The sequence below is a fragment of the Ranitomeya imitator genome, chromosome 5 (assembly GCF_032444005.1).
Source record: "Ranitomeya imitator isolate aRanImi1 chromosome 5, aRanImi1.pri, whole genome shotgun sequence".
NCBI classification, from domain to species: domain Eukaryota; kingdom Metazoa; phylum Chordata; class Amphibia; order Anura; family Dendrobatidae; genus Ranitomeya; species Ranitomeya imitator.
This window is the reverse complement of record NC_091286.1, coordinates 356,024,426-356,050,034: the sequence shown is the minus strand read 5'-3', so window position 1 is coordinate 356,050,034 and position 25,609 is coordinate 356,024,426. Positions and strand designations below refer to the sequence as shown.

Below are 25,609 nucleotides of genomic sequence, written 5' to 3'. Positions count from 1 at the left end.
ATACTATATACAGGAGATGACATACAGATGTATACTATATATAAGGGAGATGACAAACATGTATATGCTGAGGTGATGAGGTGAAAATGAGAGGTGTGAGGTGAAAATGAAAAGGTGTGAGTGCAAAATGAGAGGAGTGAGGAAAAATAGTGGAGTGATCAGAAAATGACAGATGTGAGGTTGAAATGACAAGTGTTAGGGGGGAATGAGAGGAGTGAGGGAGAAAATGAGAGGTGTGAGGGAGAAAATGAGAGATGTGAGGGGGAAAATGAAAGATGTGATTGGGAAAATGAGAGGCGTGATGGGAAAATAAGAGAAGTGAGGTGCTATAACTAACCACAGATATTTACTATGCCCAGGCAACGCCGGGCTCTTCAGCTAGTTTGTGATAAAGCAGATCGCTCGGTGCAAAACATTGACTCAGGCTAATAGTGTTACTGTCAGAGGTAACATCATCCGGCACGTTAATGACCGGGCTAATTTTTACAATTCTGACCACTGTCCCTTAATGAGGTTATAACTCTGGAACGCTTCAATGGATCCCAGTGATTCTGACATTGTTTTCTCATGACATACAGTTCTTCATGACAGTGGTAACATTTCTTTGATATTACTTGCGTTTATTTGTGAAAAAAATGGAAATTTGGCAAAAATTTAGAAACTTTTGCAATTTTACAACTTTGAATCTTCATGCCCTTAAATCACAGAGATATGTTACACAAAATACTTAATAAGCAACATTTCCCACATGTCTGCTTTATATCAGTGCAATTTTGGAACCAAATTTTTTTTTTGTTAGGGAGTAATAGGGGTTAAAAGTTGACCAGCGATTTCTCATTTTCACAACACCATTTTTTTTCAGGGACAACATCACATTTGAAGTCACTTCGAGGAGTCTATGATAGAAAATAGCAAAAAGTGACACCATCCTAAAAACTGCACCCCTCAAGGTGCTCAAAACCACATTTAGGAAGTTTATTAACCCGTCAGGTGTTTCACAGGAATTTTTGTAATGTTTAAAAAAAATGAACATTTAACTTTTTTTCACACAAAAATTACTTCAGATCCAATTTGTTTTCTTTTACCAGGGGTAATAGGAGAAATTGGACCACAAAAGTTGTTGTACAATTTGTCCTGAGTACTCCGATACTCCATATGTACACTGTTTGGGCGCATGGCAGAGCTCGGAAGAGAAGGAGCGCCATTTGACTTTTCAATGCAAAATTGGCTGGAATTGAGATAGGACGCCATGTCGCGTTTGGAGAGCCCCTGATGTGCCTAAACAGTGAAAACTCCTCACGAGTGACACCATTTTGGAAAGTAGACCCCCTAGGGAACTTATCTAGATGGGTGGTGAGCACTTTGAACCCCCAAGTGTTTCATAGTAGTTTATAATGTAGAGCCGTGAAAATAGAAAATGTTATTTCTTTCACAAAAATTATTTTTTCACCCGAAATTTTTTATTTTCCCAAAGGTAACAGGAGAAAGTGGAACCCAAATGTTGTTGTGCAGTTTGTTCTGGGTATGCTCATACCCCATATGTGGGGGTAAACCACTGTTTGGGTGCATGGCAGAGCTCGGAAGGGAAGGAGCATCGTTTGACTTTTTCAATGCAGAATTGGCTGGAATTGAGATTGGACGCCATGTTGCGTTTGGAGAGCCCCTGATGTGCCTAAACAGTGGAAACCCCCACAAGTGACACCATTTTGGAAAGTAGACCCCCTAGGGAACTTATCTAGATGGGTGGTGAGCACTTTGAACCCCCAAGTACTTCATAGTAGTTTATAATGTAGAGCCGTGAAAATAAAAAATGTTATTTCTTTCATAAAAATGATTTTTATCACCTCAAATTTTTTATTTTCCCAAGGGTATCCGGAGAAATTGGACCCCAAAAGTTGTTGTCCAATTTGTCCTGAGTACGATCATACCCCATATGTGGGGGCAACCACTGTTTGGGTGCATGGCAGAGCTCGGAAGGGATGGAGTGCCGTTTTGGAATGCAGACTTTGATGGAATGGTCTGCGGGCATCACGTTGCATTTGCAGAGCCACTGATGTACCTAAACAATAGAAACCCCCCACAAGTGACCCTATATTGGAAACTAGACCCCCAAAGGAACTTATCTTGATGTGTTGTGAGAACTTCGAACCCCCAAGTGTTTCACTAAAGTTTATAATGCAGAGTTGTGAAAATAAAAAAAAATTTTTCCCACAAAAAAAATTGGTACAAAAAAAGGGAAGTAGTGACATTTTGGAATGCAGACTTTGATAGAATCCCAACCCTAACCACACCCCTAACCCCAACACACCCCAACCCCCATCATACCCTAACCCTAACCATAACTCTAACCACACCCCAACCCAAACACACCCGTAAACCTAATCCCAACCCGAACACACTCCTAACTCCAACACACCCCTAACCCTAATCACAACCTTAACCATAACCCTAATCACACCTCTAACCCTGACACACCCCTAACCCAACCATAAACGTAATCCAAACCCTAACCCTAACTCTAGCCCCAACCCTAATTTTAGCCCTAACCCTAACTTTAGCCCAACCAACACCCTAACTCTAATAGTAAAATGGAAATAAATACATTTTTTTAATTTTATTATTTTTCCCTAACTAAGGCGGTGAAAAGGGGGGTTTGATTTACTATTTATAATGGGTTTTTATAGCGTGTTTTTATGTTTGGCAGCTGTCACACGCTAAAAGACGCTTTTTATTGCAAAAAATAGTTTTTGCGTCACCACCTTTTGAGAAACATAATTTTTCCATATTTTGCTCCACAGAGTTATTTGAGGTCTTGTTTTTTGCAGGACGAGTTGACATTTTTATTGGTACCATTTTCGGGCACAGGACATTTTTGATCGCTTTTTATTCCGATTTTTGTTAGGAGGAATGAACAAAAACGAGCAATTCATGAATTTCTTTTGGGGGGCGTTTATACCGTTCCGCATTTGGTAATATTGATAAAGCAGTTTTTTTTCTGCGGGTCAGTACGATTACAGCGATACCTCGTTTATATCTTTTTTATGTTTTGGCGCTGTAATACAATAAAAACTATTTTATATAAAAAATAATTATTTTTGCAACGCTTTATTCTAAGTGCTATAACTTTATTTTCGCTAATGATGCTGTATGGCAGCTCATTTTTTGCGGGACAAGATGACGTGTTCAGCAGTACCATGTTTATTTATTCCTGTCTTTTTGATCGCGAGTTATTCCACTTTTTGTACGGCGGTATGATGATAAAGCATTGTTTTTTTATTTCTTTTTATTTATTTTTTTACGGTGTTCACTGAAGGGGTTAACTAGTGGGGCAGTTTTATAGGTCGGTCGCTATGGGTGCGGCGATACTAAATACAGTGGGGCAAAAAAGTATTTAGTCAGTCAGCAATAGTGCAAGTTCCACCACTTAAAAAGATGAGAGGCGTCTGTAATTTACATCATAGGTAGACCTCAACTATGGGAGACAAACTGAGAAAAAAAAATCCAGAAAATCACATTGTCTGTTTTTTTTATCATTTTTTTTGCATATTATGGTGGAAAATAAGTATTTGGTCAGAAACAAACAATCAAGATTTCTGGCTCTCACAGACCTGTAACTTCTTCTTTAAGAGTCTCCTCTTTCCTCCACTCATTACCTGTAGTAATGGCACCTGTTTAAACTTGTTATCAGTATAAAAAGACACCTGTGCACACCCTCAAACAGTCTGACTCCAAACTCCACTATGGTGAAGACCAAAGAGCTGTCAAAGGGCACCAGAAACAAAATTGTAGCCCTGCACCAGGCTGGGAAGACTGAATCTGCAATAGCCAACCAGCTTGGAGTGAAGAAATCAACAGTGGGAGCAATAATTAGAAAATGGAAGACATACAAGACCACTGATAATCTCCCTCGATCTGGGGCTCCACGCAAAATCCCACCCCGTGGGGTCAGAATGATCACAAGAACGGTGAGCAAAAATCCCAGAACCACGCGGGGGGACCTAGTGAATGAACTGCAGAGAGCTGGGACCTATGTAACAAGGCCTACCATAAATAACACACTACGCCACCATGGACTCAGATCCTGCAGTGCCAGACGTGTCCCACTGCTTAAGCCAGTACATGTCCGGGCCCGTCTGAAGTTTGCTAGAGAGCATTTGGATGATCCAGAGGAGTTTTGGGAGAATGTCCTATGGTCTGATGAAACCAAACTGGAACTGTTTGGTAGAAACACAACTTGTCGTGTTTGGAGGAAAAAGAATACTGAGTTGCATCCATCAAACACCATACCTACTGTAAAGCATGGTGGTGGAAACATCATGCTTTGGGGCTGTTTCTCTGCAAAGGGGCCAGGACGACTGATCCGGGTACATGAAAGAATGAATGGGGCCATGTATCGTGAGATTTTGAGTGCAAACCTCCTTCCATCAGCAAGGGCATTGAAGATGAAACGTGGCTGGGTCTTTCAACATGACAATGATCCAAAGCACACCGCCAGGGCAACGAAGGAGTGGCTTCGTAAGAAGCATTTCAAGGTCCTGGAGTGGCCTAGCCAGTCTCCAGATCTCAACCCTATAGAAAACCTTTGGAGGGAGTTGAAAGTCCGTGTTGCCAAGCGAAAAGCCAAAAACATCACTGCTCTAGAGGAGATCTGCATGGAGGAATGGGCCAACATACCAACAACAGTGTGTGGCAACCTTGTGAAGACTTACAGAAAACGTTTGACCTCTGTCATTGCCAACAAAGGATATATTACAAAGTATTGAGATGAAATTTTGTTTCTGACCAAATACTTATTTTCCACCATAATATGCAAATAAAATGTTAAAAAAACAGACAATGTGATTTTCTGGATTTTTTTTCTCAGTTTGTCTCCCATAGTTGAGGTCTACCTATGATGTAAATTACAGACGCCTCTCATCTTTTTAAGTGGTGGAACTTGCACTATTGCTGACTGACTAAATACTTTTTTGCCTCACTGTATGTGTACTTTTATTGTTTTTTATTTACATAAAACAATGTATTTATTGGAACAATATTTATTTTTTTCTTTATTTAGGAATTTTTTTAAATATTTTTACACAGTATTTTTTTTTTTTTTTTACTTTTTTACTTTGTCCCAGGGTGGGACATTACTATATATTATCAGATCGCTGATCTGACACTTTGCATAGCACTGTGTCTGATCAGCAAACTGACAGGCAGTGCAGGAGGCTTGCCGGCGCCTGCTCTCAGCAAGCCACCTCCCTGCAGGACTCGGAAGGACCCCCGTGGCCATCTTGCATCTGGGACCTGCAGGGAGGAGGAGGACGGAACAACGCGATCACATCACGTTGTTCCGAGGGTCTCAGGGAAGCATGCAGGGAGCCCCTCCCTGCGTGATGCTTCCCTATGCCACCGAAACTCTACGATCATGTTTGATTGCAGTGTTCCAGGGGTTAATGTGCCGGAAGCAGTCCGTGACTGCTCCTGGCACATAGTGCCGGATGTCAGCTGTGATAATCAGCTGATACCCGGCCGCAATCAGCCGCGCTTCCCTCATGAGCGCGGCTGATCACATATGGCGTACTATTCCGTCGATGGTCATACGAGCCCAGGCCACCTCGACGGGATAGTACGTCAGATGTCAGAAAGGGGTTAAAACAAGTGATGTTCAATATATTCTATAACACTTTGCATTAATAGCAGACTATGACACTCATCTTTCAGTTATATATTACTATGTGCCACTCCATGGGAGTTTCGGTGAATGAGCAGGGATCCAGTCTGTAAAATAGAGAAAACTTTGGAACTCTGGGGCTGAGCAGTAGAATAGTGAAAATATTTTAATCAGACTATCCAAATGCACAATATATTTGATGTTTCGGTCCTAGATTCCAGACCTTCATTAGAAAGCAACAGATTGCCTTAGACAGGAAATTCCCAGAAGACGCTACGCAGAGGAATTGCAATAATTGTCTCAAGTGTAGTGGCTCCCCTGAGCTACCTCTCCTGGACTGAAACATCAAATATATTTTGCAATTGGATTGTCTAAATCAAATATTTTCACTATTCTACTGCTCAACCCCTTAGTGCCAACTTTTTCCCTACTCACTTTTTTCAGTGTGACAGTTGTACAACACATTACTGTCTGAAGTATTTGTTCAAACTTTTTTGGCATTTTATCTCTATCTCTATTACTGAAATGTGAGCTCTGACCAGTGCTCACCATCCTATGTCACAGTAAACTGAGTACAGCATTCACTTCCTCAGATATATATGAGGCATCAAAGGGAAGCTCACACAGATGATGGGCAGCTTGATGGTTCAGTAGTTAGCACTGCTGCTTTGCCGTTCTGGGGTCCTGGGTTCCTACCAAGGACAAAATTGCAAGTAGTTTGAATGTTCGCATGGATTTCCTCCAGGTACTCAGGTTTCCTCCCACCCTCCAGAGAAATACTGATAGGGAATGTATACTGTACTTGGGGTCATGTGAACATTTTGTGGCTGAGGGAAACTTCAACAATGTGTAAATTGGAAGCAAGAGGTTTTTTTTTGTTATATTTGCTCGAATTGAATCACAAATTGTTCAATTTTGCCGGGACTTGTAAATTTCATGAAATTCGACACATATTTAATTATTTTGCTCATCTTTAGTCATTAATCAAAAATGCTACTCTGTGCAAGCATTATGATAACTATAAGGTTACCGTTACAATTTTATGCAGAGAACCAAAAAGTCTAGAGCTCATAGCTTCAAACACCAGTTTCTGTTTTCAGCATGAGCAGTTGTTAATGAGTAAAGTAAACCACAAGGTACATGTATTATGCTGTAGATAAACCTCTGATGCCGGTGGCCTTAGCTCATATATGATTTTTGGGGTGATAGATTCCCTTTAACACATATAAGGAAGACTTGATTATGATGTACGTCTAAGTATTGCTGGTTTTTCACCTATTTTTCATAGGGTAGCCCTTCCTTACAGACTGCACAGTCCTTGTGTCCCCAAAATGATTGCTGATGGAGCAGATGTGACCAGGTCAGGCCAGCCTCCAAATAAAAATCAGCAATCCCATGTGTCGAATTTTTCAATTGGAGGTTTGCTGTTTGAAAAATTTGGCCACATGCTCCTCCACCAGAAGACATTTTGTAGACAGGAGAGCTGTATAGTAGTCTGTGAAGAAGACTGCAATAACAAGTGCTGGAGAAGAACCTGTAATACTTATATATTAGTAAATGCCACAGAATAATACTGTATATCCAATTAATTTGCTGAACTTAAAGGGAACATGTCACCCCCAAAATCCAAGGTGAGCTAAGCCCACCTGCATCAGGGGTTTATCTAAAGCATTCAGCATTGTCTGCCCTGTTGGGTGCAGAGCAAAGTACTGCAGTGCGCAGACGCTGGGAAAGGTCAGAGGCCCGGCACATGCACACTGCAGTACTTTGCTCTACCCTCAACAGGGCAGACAAAGTACACCTGCGGCAGAACCGCAGCGTTAAAACAAGAAGAGGATGTCATCGTAAGAAGATGAAAGGCCTTGGACCGGACCACAACGCCCATCGAATCGGGCCGCCCGCCCAGGTAAGTATAATCTAACCTCTTTTTCTCATCTTTCAGGTTACATGGGGGCCTTATCTACAGCATTACAGAATGCTGTAGCTAAGCCCCTGATGCCGGTGGGCTTACCTCACCTTTGATTTTGGAGGTGACAGGTTCCCTTTAAGAAAAACTGACCGATTTCTTTAACCTTTGAACAGTCAGATTTGAAAATGGTTTGCCTAACAATCAATTGTTAATAAGTCTTGGCAGTTTTTTAATTTATAAAATACAAGTTTTCATAATAAAAGAAAACTATTTAGACACAAATAAGACAGTGAGGAGGAAAAAAATGTTTATGCTTAACCCCTTTCTGACATCGGACGTACTATCCCGTCCATGTGGGGTGGGCCCCTATGACCATGGACGGGATAGTACGTCCAGCGCGATCGGCGGCGCTCACGGGGGGAGCGCCGCCGATCGCGGCCGGGTGTCAGCTGCCTATCGCAGCTGACATCCGGCAATATGTGCCAGGAGCGGTCACGGACCGCCCCCGGCACATTAACCCCCGGCACACCGCGATCAAAGATGATCGCGATGTGCCGGCGGTGCAGGGAAGCTCCGCGCAGGGAGGGGGCTCCCTGCGGGCTTCCCTGAGCCCCCCGCAGCAACGCGATGTGATCGCGTTGCTGCGAGGGTCTCACCTCCCTCCCTGCTCCCTCCAGCCCCGGATCCAAGATGGCCGCGGATCCGGGTCCTGCAGGGAGGGAAGTGGCTTCACAGAGCCTGCTCAGAGCAGGCACTGTGAAGGCTGCAGCGCTGCTAGTCAGATCAGTGATCTGACAGAGTGCTGTGCAAACTGTCAGATCACTGATCTGTGATGTCCCCCCCCCTGGGACAAAGTAAAAAAGTAAAAAAAAAAAATTTCAAATGTGTAAAAAAAAATAAAAAAAAATATTCCAAAATAATGAAAAAAAAAAAATATTATTCCCATAAATACATTTCTTTATCTAAATAAAAAAACAAAAACAATAAAAGTACACATATTTAGTATTGCCGCGTCCGTAACGGCCCGACCTATAAAACTGGCCCACTAGTTAACCCCTTCAGTAAACACCGTAAGAAAAAAAAAAAAAAAAGAAGCAAAAAACAACGCTTTATTATCATACCGCCGAACAAAAAGTGGAATAACACGCGATCAAAAAGACAGATATAAATAACCATGGTACCGCTGAAAACGTCATCTTGTCCCACAAAAAACGAGCCGCCATACAGCATCATCAGCAAAAAAATAAAAAAGTTATAGTCCTGAGAATAAAGCGATGCCAAAATAATTATTTTTTCTATAAAATAGTTTTTATCGTATAAAAGCGCCAAAACATAAAAAAATGATATAAATGAGGTGTCGCTGTAATCGTACTGACCCGAAGAATAAAACTGCTTTATCAATTTTACCAAATGCGGAACGGTATAAACGCCTCCCCCAAAAGAAATTCATGAATAGCTGGTTTTTGGTCATTCTGCCTCACAAAAATCGGAATAAAAAGCGATCAAAAAATGTCACGTGCCCGAAAATGTTACCAATAAAAACGTCAACTCGTCCCGCAAAAAACAAGACCTCACATAACTCTGTGGGCCAAAATATGGAAAAATTATAGCTCTCAAAATGTGGTAACGCAAAAAATATTTTTTGCAATAAAAAGCGTCTTTCAGTGTGTGACGGCTGCCAATCATAAAAATCCGCTAAAAAACCCGCTATAAAAGTAAATCAAACCCCCCTTCATCACCCCCTTAGTTAGGGAAAAATTAAAAAAATGTATTTATTTCCATTTTCCCATTAGGGCTAGGGTTAGAGTTAGGGCTAGGGCTAGGGCTAGGGTTAGGGCTAGGGTTAGGGCTAGGGTTAGGGCTAGGGTTAGGGTTAGGGCTAGGGTTAGGGTTAGGGCTAGGGTTAGGGTTAGGGCTAGGGTTAGGGCTAGGGTTAGGGCTAGGGCTAGGGTTAGGGCTAGGGTTAGGGCTAGGGCTAGGGCTAGGGTTAGGGCTAGGGTTAGGGCTAGGGTTAGGATTAGGGTTAGGGCTAAGGTTAGGGCTAGGGCTACAGTTTGGGTTGGGGCTAAAGTTACAGTTAGGGTTTAGATTACATTTACGGTTGGGAATAGGGTTGGGATTAGGGTTAGGGGTGTGTCTGGGTTAGAGGTGTGGTTAGGGTTACTGTTGGGATTAGGGTTAGGGATGTGTTTGGATTAGGGTTTCAGTTATAATTAAGGGGTTTCCACTGTTTAGGCACATCAGGGGCTCTCCAAACGCGACATGGCGTCCGATCTCAATTCCAGCCAATTCTGCGTTGAAAAAGTAAAACAGTGCTTCTTCCCTTCCGAGCTCTCCCGTGTGCCCAAACAGGGGTTTACCCCAACATATGGGGTATCAGCGTACTCAGAACAAATAGGACAACAACTTTTGGGGTCCAATTTCTCCTGTTACCCTTGGGAAAATACAAAACTCGGGGCTAAAACATATTTTTTGTGGGAAAAAAAAAGATTTTTTATTTTCACTGCTCTGCGTTATAAACTGTAGTGAAACACTAGGGGGTTCAAAGCTATCACAACACATCTAGATGAGTTCCTTAGGGGGTCTAGTTTCCAAAATGGTGTCACTTGTGGGAGGTTTCTACTGTTTAGGTACATTAGGGGCTCTGCAAATGCAATGTGACACCTGCAGACCATTCCATCTAAGTCCTCATTCCAAATGGAGCTCCTTCCCTTCCGAGCCCTCCCATGCGCCCAAACAGTGGTTCCCCCCCACATATGGGGTATCAGCGCACTCAGGACAAATTGGACAACAAATTGTGGGGTCGAATTTCTCCTGTTACCCTCGGGAAAATACAAAACTGGGGGCTAAAAAATAATTTTTGTGGGAAAAAATTTTTGTTTTATTTTTACGGCTCTCCATTATAAACTTCTGTGAAGCCCTTGGTGGGTCAAAGCGCTCAGCACACATCTAGATAAGTTCCTAAGGGGGTCTACTTTCCAAAATGGTGTCACTTGTGGGGGGTTTCTACTGTTTAGGTACATTAGGGGCTCTGCAAACGCAATGTGACACCTGCAGACCATTCCATCTAAGTCTGCATTCAAATGGCACTCCTTCCCTTCTGAGCCCTCCCATGTGCCCAAACAGTGGTTCCCCCCACATATGGTGTATCATCGCACTCAGGACAAATTGGGCAACAAATTTTGGGGTCCAATTTCTCCTGTTACCCTCAGGAAAATACAAAACTGGGGGCTAAAAAAATAATTTTTGTGGGAAAAAAATTTTGGTTTATTTTTACGGCTCTGCATTATAAACTTCTGTGAAGCACTTGGTGGGTCAAAGTGCTCACCACACCTCTAGATAAGTTCCTTAGGGGGTCTACTTTCCAAAATGGTGTCATTTGTGGGGGGTTTCAATGTTTAGGCACATCAGTGGCTCTTCAAACGCAACATGGCGTCCCATCTCAATTCCTGTCAATTTTGCTTTGAAAAGTCAAACGGCGCTCCTTCCCTTCCGAGCTCTCCCATCCGCCCAAACAGTGGTTTACCCCCACATATGGGGTATCAGCGTACTCAGGACAAATTGTACAACAACTTTTGGGGTCCAATTTCTTCTCTTACCCTTGGGAAAATAAAAAATTGGGGGCAAAAAGATAATTTTTGTGAAAAAATATGATTTTTTATTTTTACGGTTCTACATTATAAACTTCTGTGAAGCACTTGGTGGTTCAAAGTGCTCACCACACCTCTAGATAAGTTCCTTAGGGGGTCTACTTTCCAAAATGGTGTCACTTGTGGGGGGTTTCAATGTTTAGCCACATCAGGGGCTCTCCAAACGAAACATGGCGTCCCATCTCAATTCCAGTCAATTTTGCATTGAAAAGTCAAATGGCACTCCTTCGCTTCCGAGCTCTGCCATGCGCCCAAACAGTGGTTTACCCCCACATGTGGGGTATTGGCATACTCAGGACAAATTGTACAACAATGTTTGGGGTCCATTTTCTCCTGTTACCCTTGGTAAAATAAAACAAATTGGAGCTGAATTAAATTTTTTGTGAAAAAAGTTAAATGTTCATTTTTATTTAAACATTCAAAAAATTCCTGTGAAGCACCAGAAGAGTTAATAAACTTCTTGAATATGGTTTTGAGCACCTTGAGGGGTGTAGTTTTTAGAATGGCGTCACACTTGGGTATTTTCTATCATATAGACCCCTCAAAATGACTTCAAATGAGATGTGGTCCCTAAAATAAAATGGTGTTGTAGAAATGAGAAATTGCTGGTCAACTTTTAACCCTTATAACTCCCTAACAAAAAAAAATTTTGGTTCCAAAATTGTGCTGATGTAAAGTAGACATGTGGGAAATGTTACTTATTAAGTATTTTGTGTGACATATCTCTGTGATTTAATTGCATAAAAATTCAAAGTTGGAAAATTGGAAAATTTTCATAATTTTCGCCAAATTTCCGTTTTTTTCACAAATAAACGCAGGTACTATCAAAGAATTTTTACCATTGTCATGAAGTACAATATGTCACGAGAAAACAATGTCAGAATCACCAGGATCCATTGAAGCGTTCCAGAGTTATAACCTCATAAAGGGACAGTGGTCAGAATTGTAAAAATTGGCCCGGTCATTAACGTGCAAACCACCCTTGGGGGTAAAGGGGTTAAAGTCTTTATGATCATTTGCTTTTTCAAGTCACTGTACCATCTGCTCTTTTTGTAATAACAGTCACTTATTTTTATTTATGTTAATATCTAAATATGGCAGCCTCCTCTGCTAATCACAGTGGTTTTGTAAAGAAAAGCATGTGTATAACTAGGCTTCATTTAGTAACTCAGCCTATGTCCCCTGCACAATTAATTATTGAGCTCACTCAAGACCATTATGAATGACAGTGATATTTTCAGAAAAGAAAATCTTGCTGATATACATCAAGATAAAACTAGCAGTTACAGTTTTGCATGCAATACACATTGGACGGTTAATGTACCAATAATTCCAAATGGCTTTTAGGCTCTCTGACTAAAGTACTACAATCTGCACAAGGGAAAATATACTAATGGGTAAAAGAGACTGAAAGCTTGTTGTGCATATTTATAGATGAGATTCTGCAGGAGAGCATTTGTTTTTTTCATCAATCATTTCAAAGACATGTATTTGTCTTACTGCTTTCTGTGTCTCCTTTCTATGGCACTATATCCTGCTCTAGCCCTCATCGCAGATTTTTATCAATCACGTTACATATTATGCCCAAGAGCAATTTACCCAACAGAAAATTTGGTGTACATAAAAATCAACAGCATGTTGACTGGTGGAAGATGGCAAAGACAAATAATGATATTTATACAAGATGTCCTGATTTCTACCTTTTCTGTAGAAATAAGAAAAAACAATGTATTGATGACCTGTTTGACATTTTATTAAAACTGTAACTAGAGTTGAGCGAAAAGATTCCCAGGACCTTGGTCCAGGAGAAATGGTCCAGGTAACCTGTATCTGGATCAGAGCCCGGGAACCTTATACTACCTGCTGGCATTGCTGGTGCCACCTACAATTATAAACATTAGGCCTTGCGACATCATTACATTGGGCTATGAGGTTTGCAGTACATTACACCAGACCAACCAAAGAAGGTACCAAGGATGTTGGCAGGTAGCAGGACGTTCACATCCATCTGACACGTCACAGTCACCCCCCGGAGGCTGTGTCAAACCCTGCAGTATGGTGAACCCTCCTGTTGCTTTCTAACCGGATGTCAGCTCCACAGGTTTTATTTACCACATCATTATCAGTCATCTTGTGTTACATGTCAGGTGACATCATGTCCGTATGTTGGGCCAGTCCACCATTTCCTTTGGTCATGCCTAGCTTAGGACTGTAAATTCTAGGGAGTGCATTCTCTGCATTAATTCATATATATTAATTCCACAGACACTTTTCCTTTTATCCACCAGTCCCACAGGGCTTCCAAGTCCCACCCTATTACCATAGTGTATAGTAAGTCCGGTACTATCCCCACTTCGTGGTACATGGACCCCTCAGTCATGTCAATGTAAAATCAGGCTGTCAAATGTCCTTTAACGTCCCCATCGGTGTCATTCACTCTTATCCCTATCCCAGGTGACACATTGCATTCAGGAGGGGTCCTCAGCAAAGACGCTTTACTTCCTGGGTCTATCAGTCCCATCACACATTCTCCATCCAACAAAAAGGGGCACTGTTGTGATAAATCATTGGCTGACCAATTCACAATATAGCATGGACCTGCATAGCACAATTGCCACTGGTCACAGCCCGTCTGCACCACCCTTGTAACTTTGGGAGGTTCTGCCTCCTTTTTGGAAACTACCATTCCCCTGGATTCCCCCCCCTTTTGGACAACTATCCCTGTTTGGGTTACCACCCTCTTTTGGGATTCCACCCCTTTTTGGGAAACCATCCCTGTTTGGGTTACTGCCCCCTTTTGGGACTCCACCTTTTTTGGGGCAACCATCTCTGTTTGGGTCACCACCCCCTTTTGAGGACATCACCCTTTTAGGGACACCACCCTTTCCCTGGGTACACCCTGTGGAGTCCCCACGGTACTATCAGGCCTCAATTCACACAGTACAAAAAAGGCTCTTTGGGTCGGCACTCGCCCTTTAACCCCTTTACCCCCAAGGGTGGTTTGCACGTTAATGACCGGGCCAATTTTTACAATTCTGACCACTGTCCCTTTATGAGGTTATAACTCTGGAACGCTTCAATGGATCCTGGTGATTCTGACATTGTTTTCTCGTGACATATTGTTCTTCATGACAATGGTAAAAATTATTTGATAGTACCTGCGTTTATTTGTGAAAAAAACGGAAATTTGGCGAAAATTATGAAAATTTCGCAATTTTCCAACTTTGAATTTTTATGCAATTAAATCACAGAGATATGTCACACAAAATACTTAATAAGTAACATTTCCCACATGTCTACTTTACATCAGCACAATTTTGGAACCAAAATTTTTTTTTGTTAGGGAGTTATAAGGGTTAAAAGTTGACCAGCAATTTCTCATTTCTACAACACCATTTTATTTTAGGGACCACATCTCATTTGAAGTCATTTTGAGGGGTCTATATGATAGAAAATACCCAAGTGTGACACCATTCTAAAAACTACACCCCTCAAGGTGCTCAAAACCATATTCAAGAAGTTTATTAACCCTTCTGGTGCTTCACAGGAATTTTTTGAATGTTTAAATAAAAAGGAACATTTAACTTTTTTTCACAAAAAATGTAATTCAGCTCCAATTTGTTTTATTTTACCAAGGGTAACAGGAGAAAATGGACCCCAAACATTGTTGTACAATTTGTCCTGAGTATGCCAATACCCCACATGTGGGGGTAAACCACTGTTTGGGCGCATGGCAGAGCTCGGAAGCGAAGGAGTGCCATTTGACTTTTCAATGCAAAATTGACTGGAATTGAGATGGGACGCCATGTTTCGTTTGGAGAGCCCCTGATGTGGCTAAACATTGAAACCCCCCACAAGTGACACCATTTTGGAAAGTAGACCCCCTAAGGAATTTATCTAGAGGTGTGGTGAGCACTTTGACCCACCAAGTGCTTCACAGAAGTTTATAATGTAGAACCGTAAAAATAAAAAATCATATTTTTTCACAAAAATTATCTTTTCGCCCCCAATTTTTTATTTTCCCAAGGGTAAGAGAAGAAATTGGACCCCAAAAGTTGTTGTACAATTTGTCCTGAGTACGCGGATACCCCATATGTGGGGGTAAACCACTGTTTGGGTGGATGGGAGAGCTCGGAAGGGAAGGAGCGCCGTTTGACTGTTCAAAGCAAAATTGACAGGAATTGAGATGGGACGCCATGTTGCGTTTGAAGAGCCACTGATGTGCCTAAACATTGAAACCCCCCACAAATGACACCATTTTGGAAAGTAGACCCCCTAAGGAACTTATCTAGAGGTGTGGTGAGCACTTTGACCCACCAAGTGCTTCACAGAAGTTTATAATGCAGAGCCGTAAAAATAAAACAAAATTTTTTTCCCACAAAAATTATTTTTTTAGCCCCCAGTTTTGTATTTTCCTGAGGGTAACAGGAGAAATTGGACCCCAAAATTTGTTGCCCAATTTGTCCTGAGTGCGATGATACACCATATGTGGGGGGAACCACTGTTTGGGCACATGGGAGGGCTCAGAAGGGAAGGAGTGCCATTTGAATGCAGACTTAGATGGAATGGTCTGCAGGTGTCACATTGCGTTTGCAGAGCCCCTAATGTACCTAAACAGTAGAAACCCCCCACAAGTGACACCATTTTGGAAAGTAGACCCCCTTAGGAACTTATCTAGATGTGTGCTGAGCGCTTTGACCCACCAAGGGCTTCACAGAAGTTTATAATGGAGAGCCGTAAAAATAAAACAAAAATTTTTTCCCACAAAAATTATTTTTTAGCCCCCAGTTTTGTATTTTTCCGAGGGTAAAAGGAGAAATTCGACCCCACAATTTGTTGTCCAATTTGTCCTGAGTGCGCTGATACCCCATATGTGGGGGGGAACCACTGTTTGGGCGCATGGGAGGGCTCGGAAGGGAAGGAGCTCCATTTGGAATGAGGACTTAGATGGAATGGTCTGCAGGTGTCACATTGCATTTGCAGAGCCCCTAATGTACCTAAACAGTAGAAACCTCCCACAAGTGACACCATTTTGGAAACTAGACCCCCTAAGGAACTCATCTAGATGTGTTGTGATAGCTTTGAACCCCCAAGTGTTTCACTACAGTTTGTAACGCAGAGCCGTGAAAATTAAAAAAAAAAATCTTTCCCCCCAAAATTATTTTTTAGCCCCCAGTTTTGTATTTTCCCGAGGGTAAGAGGAGAAATTCGACCCCAAAAGTTGTTGTCCAATTTGTCCTGAGTACGCTGATACCCCGTATGTTGGGGGAAACCAACGTTTGAGCGCATGGCAGAGCTCGGAAGGGAAGGAGCGCCATTTGGAATGCAGACTTAGATGGAATGGTCTGCAGACGTCACATTGCGTTTGCAGAACCCCTAATGTACCTAAACAGTAGAAACCCCCCACAAGTGACCCCATATTGGAAACTAGACCCCCCAGGGAACTAATCTAGATGTGTTGTGAGAACTTTGAACCCCCAAGTGTTTCACTACAGTTTATAACGCAGAGCCGTGAAAATAAAAAATCTTTTTTTTTCCCACAAAAAATATGTTTTAGCCCCGAGTTTTGTATTTTCCCAAGGGTAGCAGGAGAAATTGGACCCCAAAAGTTGTTGTCCTATTTGTCCTGAGTACGCTGATACCCCATATGTTGGGGTAAACCCCTGCTTGGGCACACGGGAGAGCTCGGAAGGGAAGAAGCACTGTTTTACTTTTTCAACGCAGAATTGGCTGGAATTGAGATCGGACGCCATGTCGCGTTTGGAGAGCCCCTGATGTGCCTAAACAGTGGAAACCCCCCAATTATAACTGAAACCCTAATCCAAACACATCCCTAACCCTAATCCCAATGGTAACCCTAACCACACCTCTAACCCTGACACACCCCTAACCCTAATCCCAACCCTATTCCCAACTGTAAATGTAATCTAAACCCTAACTGTAACTTTAGCCCCAACCCAAACTGTAGCCCTAGCCCTAACCCTAGCCCTAACCCTAGCCCTAACCCTAACCCTAGCCCTAGCCCTAACCCTAGCCCTAACCCTAACCCTAGCCCTAACCCTAGCCCTAACCCTAACCCTAACCCTAGCCCTAACCCTAGCCCTAACCTTAGCCCTAACCCTAGCCCTAACCCTAGCCCTAACCCTAGCCCTAACCCTAGCCCTAGCCCTAACCCTAGCCCTAACCCTAGCCCTAACCCTAGCCCTAACCCTAGCCCTAATGGGAAAATGGAAATAAATACATTTTTTTAATTTTTCCCTAACTAAGGGGGTGATGAAGGGGGGTTTGATTTACTTTTATAGCGGGTTTTTTAGCGGATTTTTATGATTGGCAGCCGTCACACACTGAAAGACGCTTTTTATTGCAAAAAATATTTTTTGCGTTACCACATTTTGAGAGCTATAATTTTTCTATATTCTGGTCCACAGAGTCATGTGAGGTCTTGGTTTTTGCGGGACGAGTTGATGTTTTTATTGGTAACATTTTCGGGCACGTGACATTTTTTGATCGCTTTTTATTCCGATTTTTGTGAGGAAGAATGACCAAAAACCAGCTATTCATGAATTTCTTTTGGGGGAGGCGTTTATACCGTTCCGCGTTTGGTAAAATTGATGAAGCAGTTTTATTCTTCGGGTCAGTACGATTACAGCGACACCTCATTTATATCATTTTTTTATGTTTTGGCGCTTTTATACGATAAAAACTATTTTATAGAAAAAATAATTATTTTTGCATCGCTTTATTCTCAGGACTATAACTTTTTTATTTTTTTGCTGATGATGCTGTATGGCGGCTCGTTTTTTGCGGGACAAGATGACGTTTTCAGCGGTACCATGGTTAGTTATATCTGTCTTTTTGATCGCGTGTTATTCCACTTTTTGTTCGGCGGTATGATTATCAAGCGTTGTTTTTTGCCTCGTTTTTTTTTTTTTTTTCTTACGGTGTTTACTGAAGGGGTTAACTAGTGGGCCAGTTTTATAGGTCGGGCCGTTACGGACGCGGCGATACTAAATATGTGTACTTTTATTGTTTTGTTTTTTTTATTTAGATAAAGAAATGTATTTATGGGAATAATATTTTTATTTTTTTTTTCATTATTTTGGAATATTTTTTTTTATTTTTTTTTTACACATTTGAAATTTTTTTTTTTACTTTTTTACTTTGTCCCAGGGGGGGACATCACAGATCAGTGATCTGACAGTTTGCACAGCACTCTGTCAGATCACTGATCTGATAGGAGTGCAGGCTGCTTCACAGTGCCTGCTCTGAGCAGGCTCTGTGAAGCCACCTCCCTCCCTGCAGGACCCGGATCCGCGGCCATCTTGGATCCGGGGCTGGAGGGAGCAGGGAGGGAGGTGAGACCCTCGCAGCAACGCGATCACATCGCGTTGCTGCGGGGGGCTCAGGGAAGCCCGCAAGGAGCCCCCTCCCTGCGCGGTGCTTCCCTGTACCGCCGGCACATCGCGATCATCTTTGATCGCGGTGTGCCGGGGGTTAATGTGCCGGGGGCAGTCCGTGACCGCTCCTGGCACATAGTGCCGGATGTCAGCTGCGATAAACAGCTGACACCCGGCCGCGATCGGCGGCGCTCCCCCCGTGAGCGCTGCCGATCGCATATGACGTACTATTGCGTCCTTGGGAAGTAAAGCCCACCCCACATGGACGCAATAGTACGTCTAATGGCAGAAAGGGGTTAAGGGTCTGCACGATCTGGACCACCAATGTTTTTATGCCACCTCACCAGCTCCTGCTGGTACTGCCAGAGCTCCTGCTGCAGTCACAAACTGCTGCCACCTCTGGCTGCCAATCACAAGCTGCTGCTGCTGCCACTGCAGCTCTGGCTGCTGCAGAACCTCTTGCTTCAACTGCAGCACCTCTCCAAAAGGCTCTGCACGGCTCCGCACCTCAGACTTTGTGGACCCGCCGATCCACAGTAAACTTCGTAACCCCGCTGAGTTACAGCAATCACGTCTACACATGTGCTTCCTGGACCATTGCCCACAGTCTAGCACCAAATGTGAAATAATGCCACCTGAGTGTGTTGGGGGACACTCACATGGCATGGGATTAAAGCACTCAGGCATGGTTTCTCCACATAAACAGTCTATCTGGTTTATTAAATATCATAAACCGCACCCCGAATAGTCATTATTTACATCAATGGAGCACATTAACCACCGACAGTCTGTTCCAATGGCAGATACGTCTCTGCCCGTAACCCCCTTTATCTGGAGTTACCTTACAGGAGCTCCAGTTCCACACACTGACTCCTGTCAGTCCTGGTTCCCAGGGAAAAGCTGCCTCACTGGGATCACCGTCCTTTTGACCAGGGTACCATAGATAGTCCAGACCCACAGTAGGAACTGTAGCTTCCCCAACACAGTAGCGGTTCCAGGCTCTGCAGATACATCCTCTCCGGGCGCTATTCAGAAAGTCCAGTCACACGCACTTCCAACAAACAGGCCCTCAGTCCATGGTCTCACCATGTGCTTCCTGGAATCCAGTCCACTGCAGGACATTCAAACACACAGGCCATGCACTCTGAACCATGTGACTCACACCCTGGTCACATTACATAGCTGTAACCACTCCCATAGGTGGTAGGTGTGTGGCTAGTTCGACCCACCCATCTCTCAAACTAGCCCTGCAAGTCTCCCTCTATAAACTTTACAAATATTTGTGGGACTGCACGTCCCAGAACAACAATACTGCAGGCTTACAGCGCAGATTCCCTCTGCAACACATACCGGCCATTTACAATCATGCCGGACACTGTTTCATTAGCAGAGGAAATAGACATGAGCACTACTTTAAGGGTGCACAGGTTGGGTCCCACACCATGTGTAATACAAAAAGAAACTGGCACTCAACTTAAGTGTGAACAACTCCGCATTTTTATTGTAGTACAAAAAACGTTTCGGTCTGAGAGACCTTCCTCAATTGCGTACTTAAAGTTAGAGGCAGGAATACTGCTCCTTGGTTGCAGTATGTCATACAGCACCTTAGGTGGCTTTTAGGTAAGTTTAACCTTCCGGACCGATGCTAAGGAATGGGAGATCGTAAGTGGCTTAGCTTGCTGTGCGTCCTGTTAACGACGCGGAATCCACTGCTTGTCGGTCAGGTGAGAAGTACCTGTTTCATTAGCATCCTGAAGCGCACACACAGCACCCCCTGGTTGTAACATGGGTCACTGCACCACAATATATGTAAATGTATCTGTTTTCTGTTGATTTAGTAGAAATTTCATATTATACAATGACTAACTTTACTTGCTTTCATTTGTTTCACACAAACACACGTGCACCTTTAAGCTGTCAGGCGGTGTTTGAAGTGTAGGGAATAATGAGAGAACCCAATGGAATTCCATATAAACATAGTGGGAACATTAAAACTACATACTGTAGGAATATTGCCCTTGTGTAGTGTGACTTATGAACTCCAGTGCTGCAGGGCAAAAGTGTTAATAATAGATGTTCCTCTATCATTGCATAGATCAAGTTCGGTTTAAATATGTTATATTTCTTTTATGTCAGATAAGCCTGAAAAAAATCTATAAAACTGAAAAATAAACTTTTTGTTTTAAACTACACTGACATTGATAGTTAAAAAAGCACTCACTACAAACATTTTCTCTCCTAAACCTTTTCATAACATGTCTGTAATGTAGGGTATCTATATTAAAATATGTACTGATCATCTCAAATTTCATTCCGGTTGCGCTTCTGGATCGTGTGAGTATCCCTCTCCTTGGCCAGCTCACTCATTGACCATTGTGTGGGCCATTGTGTTGGCCAATTTAATCATATGGAGACTCAGAACATGGCTCCACAGACTTACACTGTGAAGGTGACTTTGAATCCACACAAACCCTTTTGTAAGCTGGCGAGTCTGATTTGAAATCACGTTATCTAGAAAAGGAGCGGAGCTGAGCTGGAAACCTGCGAACACGGCAATCAGTAAATACTTTTAAGGGGCCGTCCCATGAGCAAAGTACATTTGAATTAATAGACCTAATAAGTTCCACGATAGGTTGTTAAAAACAAAATTAATCTTATAAATTTGCCCCTGCTTTGTACTACTTTTTTTTTTTTGCTGTGTCGGACCATGCAGGAACCTGATCAATGCTTACCACTGCTCCTGGCCACAGGAGAAAGCATCAGTGATTATACAGATGACACAGTAGTGGGTCACAGCTGCTTCTTCCTTCCTGTGAGATAGGACATTTTCCTGTTTATTATAACAGTAAGGGTTTCTACTGCATTGCCAGCCCTCTGAGCTCATCATAAATCAAAGTAATAACACATGAGTTAAGCGGCCATTGGAGCTCCTACATCAATGACTTGATTTATGATGAGTTCAGAGGACTGTAGAAGCACTCACTCCTATGGCAAAACAGGCAGAGTAATGTGCTACCTCACAAAAGGAAGCTGCTCTGATCCCCTGCTTTATTGTCTTGATACTCTCTTATGCATCCTTCTCTGGCAAGGAGCTGTATAATGTAGCGTCAATGAACTGGAGCAGCTCTTCATGGTGGGACACAGCAAATAAAAGAGTACATAGCAGGGGCACATTTATAATATTTTCTAAGAATAGCAACATTTTTTAATACATTCAATTTTGGAACTTACTATTATCACAAGATCTATTAATTAAAGTATACTTTGTTAGTGAGACGAGCACTTTGATACAAACAACTACATTGCATTACAAATATATTTAGAAAGTTTTAAAGGATGACATTTTAGTTGGGAATGCTTGCTTAGTAAATATGAAGTTAAATGTGAAGAGAATGTGGTAAAAAGGTAAAACTTACCTTAAGTAGAAAAGTTGTGGCAAGTTCTTGGTACTGCGGTGAATTTGGATCACTGAGCTCATTTGTAAATTCTTGGTTATTAAGAGTAACTGTGAATTCTACAATCTGTTGTTTTTGCTGTTCAGGTGCTATGTTCGTGACTTCTGTTCCCTAAAAATGAAACAAAAAAAATCTTAAATGCCTGAGTCTATATCTACATTGTATAATATATCTCCTTTATTGTTAATTTGTGCTTCTTTCCATTCAGACAGAATCATGTCTACTGATTTAGTAAGAAAAGATTTATTTCTGCTACATTCTGTATGGAGCCATACAGGTTCAGTTCTCGGCAGACATTTTCATTACAACTTGTAGAAATTTTGTGATACTGTTTTTGGTTGTAATATTTTCAGAGGTTAAACATTTATCTTGTATTTCATGTGCAAAAACTGTGCTCAAAATAAATATGTACACTCTAGTCCCTTTAGGAAATATCTGCTGTACCATTCTCACGTGCAATTTTTGTGAATATGCGCTTTTTGATTTTTAGTAGATAAGCCAACGAAACTTTATAGCTCATGGGTCCATTCACAAATCTTATTTTAGTGAGCCAATGGTTAACAAAAAAGGAAAGACATCTGAGTTTGTTCCTGTTTGCAGACCAAACACGTACATTTCTAAGAAAAGGACTGTAATGTGAATGGCCGTTGCAGTGATGTCAGGTTTAGTAAGTCTTTTGTTCATGTTTGGTCCCCTTTGTAAAATCTTTTGAATATTTTTCATAAACACTGCCTATCTTTCTATATAAAATGTAATAGTTCTGTTTCTATTGTTCTGTAAACCACACTCCTGAAAGCCAGACGTTACCTGTCAGGTGTCCAATCGGCCTGTAAACGATTGATGTTGGCAGCTGATAATCTTACTTGGGTTATTGTGGAGTTGCCAGTGACTGTACCTGAGTATATACATATTCCATGAGTTAGAATCGGAGGTGTATATACCTTACACTCACTGTTAGTTCTCCAATAACCGTCCCATTAGTGGAAACAGCCTGTGGCTTCCGCCATTGATCGTTTGTCAATTGCGTAAATGTCATGAGGATAGGAGGCAGCAGAGGGCTTTTCGTGACAAAAAGGTAACAGCTTGGTGGGTTTGGCATGACCCTACTAGCTGTGATCTTTGACCAAAAGATTCTTCAAACCAAAGTCTAAATCCCATTAAGATTTTAAAATGATTTTCATATGCAGGAAACTCCTCAAATCTTACATAGCTAAAATAATGGATGTTTTGATCACTTATTCTGAAAAGCTCTCCAAAAGTTTATATAAAATACGAAGTCTGACTGTGAGAAACAACAGTAAATACCTTTGATAAAGGCTTGGTGTCATTCAAAATTTCATTTAAGGGAGTGTCGTTTGTAGTATCAAAGAAGAGTGTTTCGGACTCAGGAGAACCTGTAATATAAAGAGAAAAAGTCAGAATTCCTTTCTATTAAGATGAAATATATAATGATCCAGAATAAAAATTATATTCTTTTTGATGCTTCCCAAGGGAAAGTGCTGCATTTTTTCCAACTATCATACACATAAAATGCTGCAACAACATTTTTATTAATAGGGAGAAATGAAAAGCATCAAACAGTGCTTCCTTGTTTCTTCTTTGGTGCAGTTTTAGGCAAGTGGCATTTCTTCCAAAATTTAGTATCTTTCTGCTTGCACCAAAAAAGCATATCTACTTCCAACATATTAGCGCAAAAGACATTACACTTCAAGGTCACACTTCACATAACATAGTAAACTAAGACTCTGGAACAGGAATCCAGAATCAGGAAGTGAATATGAAAAACCGTTAAACCAATTTTTTATTATTTATCAATAATTTAAAATGAGAAATTAAAACACTAAGTACTTCATGTCAATTGGAGAACAGAGAAGCGCTTATATATTATGAGTATAGATAAATACAATAGATATAATACACAGATAAGTAATAGCTATCATTTAGAGTTACAAGTATACATTGCACATATTTTTCTTTTTTAAATTTTGGATAAGTGTGGGAAAATAAATAGGCAGCAATTTTAAAGAAAAGTGCTTAGTGCTGTAAACATTAATATGATTTCCAAAGCACAAATGGCATATACAGTGTTCCCACAGGTATTCAAAGATAATAACAGCCATATTGTAACTATATTTGTGTAAACCGAGGCCAGAGATTTGCGTAATAATAACAAGATAGGTAATGATATAATATCAAATACAGTACCTTACATGGAAAAATAATTCAAACTAAAAGTGCATAGTGCTTAGTGAAGTAGGTCAATCAGGTATAGTGTATAGTCTGTATAGAAATCCAATGTTGTATGGATATGTGGAACGAAAACCAAAGGATTACCTACGTGCAGGCCAAGGAGATGTGAGTGCTGTCTGTGTCCTTCACCACGACGCGCGCTTTACCTGTCTTTTTCTGGGGGGCGTGTCATGTCTTAATTGGAGTGGAGATGCACATATTCAACCTTTGCTCTATTTTTCATGCAGGTGCTCTTTTATTTTCAGAAGTCCCATAGGCAATGAAAAATGGAGCAGAAGTAAAGGTACCTTCACACTAAACGACGCTGCAGCGATCCAGACAACGATCCGGATCGCTGCAGTGTCGCTGTTTGGTCGCTGGAGAGCTGTCACACAGACAGCTCTCCAGTGACCAACGATGCCGGTAACCAGAGTAAACATCGGGTTACTAAGCGCAGGGCCGCGCTTAATAACCCGATGTTTACCCTGGTTACCATCCTAAAAGTAAAAAAAACAAACGCTTCATACTTACCTTCCGCTGTCTGTCCTCGGCGCTCTGCTTCTCTGTACTGGCTGTGAGCACAGCGGCCGGAAAGCAGAGCGGTGACGTCACCGCTCTGCTTTCCGGCCGCTGTGCTCACAGTGAGTGCAGGAAAGCACAGCGCCGGGGACAGACAGCGGAAGGTAAGTATGAAGCGTTTGTTTTTTTTACTTTTAGGATGGTAACCAGGGTAAACATCGGGTTACTAAGCGCGGCCTTGCGCTTAGTAACCAACTAACTCTCGATTGCCAACATCATAATTGCGCTCAGCAGGTGAGAATTTTCTAGAAAAGAAGGCACATGGTTTCATCACCGAGCCATCAGAACTTCTTTGCGACAAAACAGCCCCTGCTCCAATCTCAGAAGCATCAACCTCGACCTGAATCGGGAGCGAAACATCTGGCTGGCACAACACAGGGGCAGAAGAAAAACGACGCTTCAACTCCTGAAAAGCCTCTCAGAGGACCAATTGACCATATCAGCACCTTTCTTGGTCAAATCAGTCAACGGTTTAGCAATACTAGAAAAATTAGCGATGAAGCGATGGTAAAACTTAGCAAAGCCCAGGAACTTCTGCAGGCTCTTCACAGATGTCGGCTGAGTCCAATCATAAATGGCCTGAACTTTAACAGGGTCCATCTCGATAGTAGAAGGGGAAAAAATGAAACCCAAAAATGAAACCTTCTGAACTCCAAAGAGACACTTTGACCCCTTCACAAACAAGGAATTCGCACGAAGGACCTGGAACACCATGAGACTCCCAATCATCCGAA

General features: G+C 42.0%; 1 protein-coding gene across 1 annotated transcript in view; it reads right to left on the bottom strand.

Moving 5' to 3' along the window:
* Positions 1–25,609, bottom strand: part of IMPG1 (interphotoreceptor matrix proteoglycan 1) — a 325,385-nt gene that overhangs the window by 99,674 nt on the left and 200,102 nt on the right. The window contains exons 6-7 of the mRNA XM_069726677.1: positions 23,373–23,461; positions 22,029–22,178 (exon numbers count right to left, since the gene is read on the bottom strand). Coding sequence (XP_069582778.1) covers positions 22,029–22,178; positions 23,373–23,461 — 239 coding nt within the window. The remainder of the gene's footprint in view (positions 1–22,028; positions 22,179–23,372; positions 23,462–25,609) is intronic.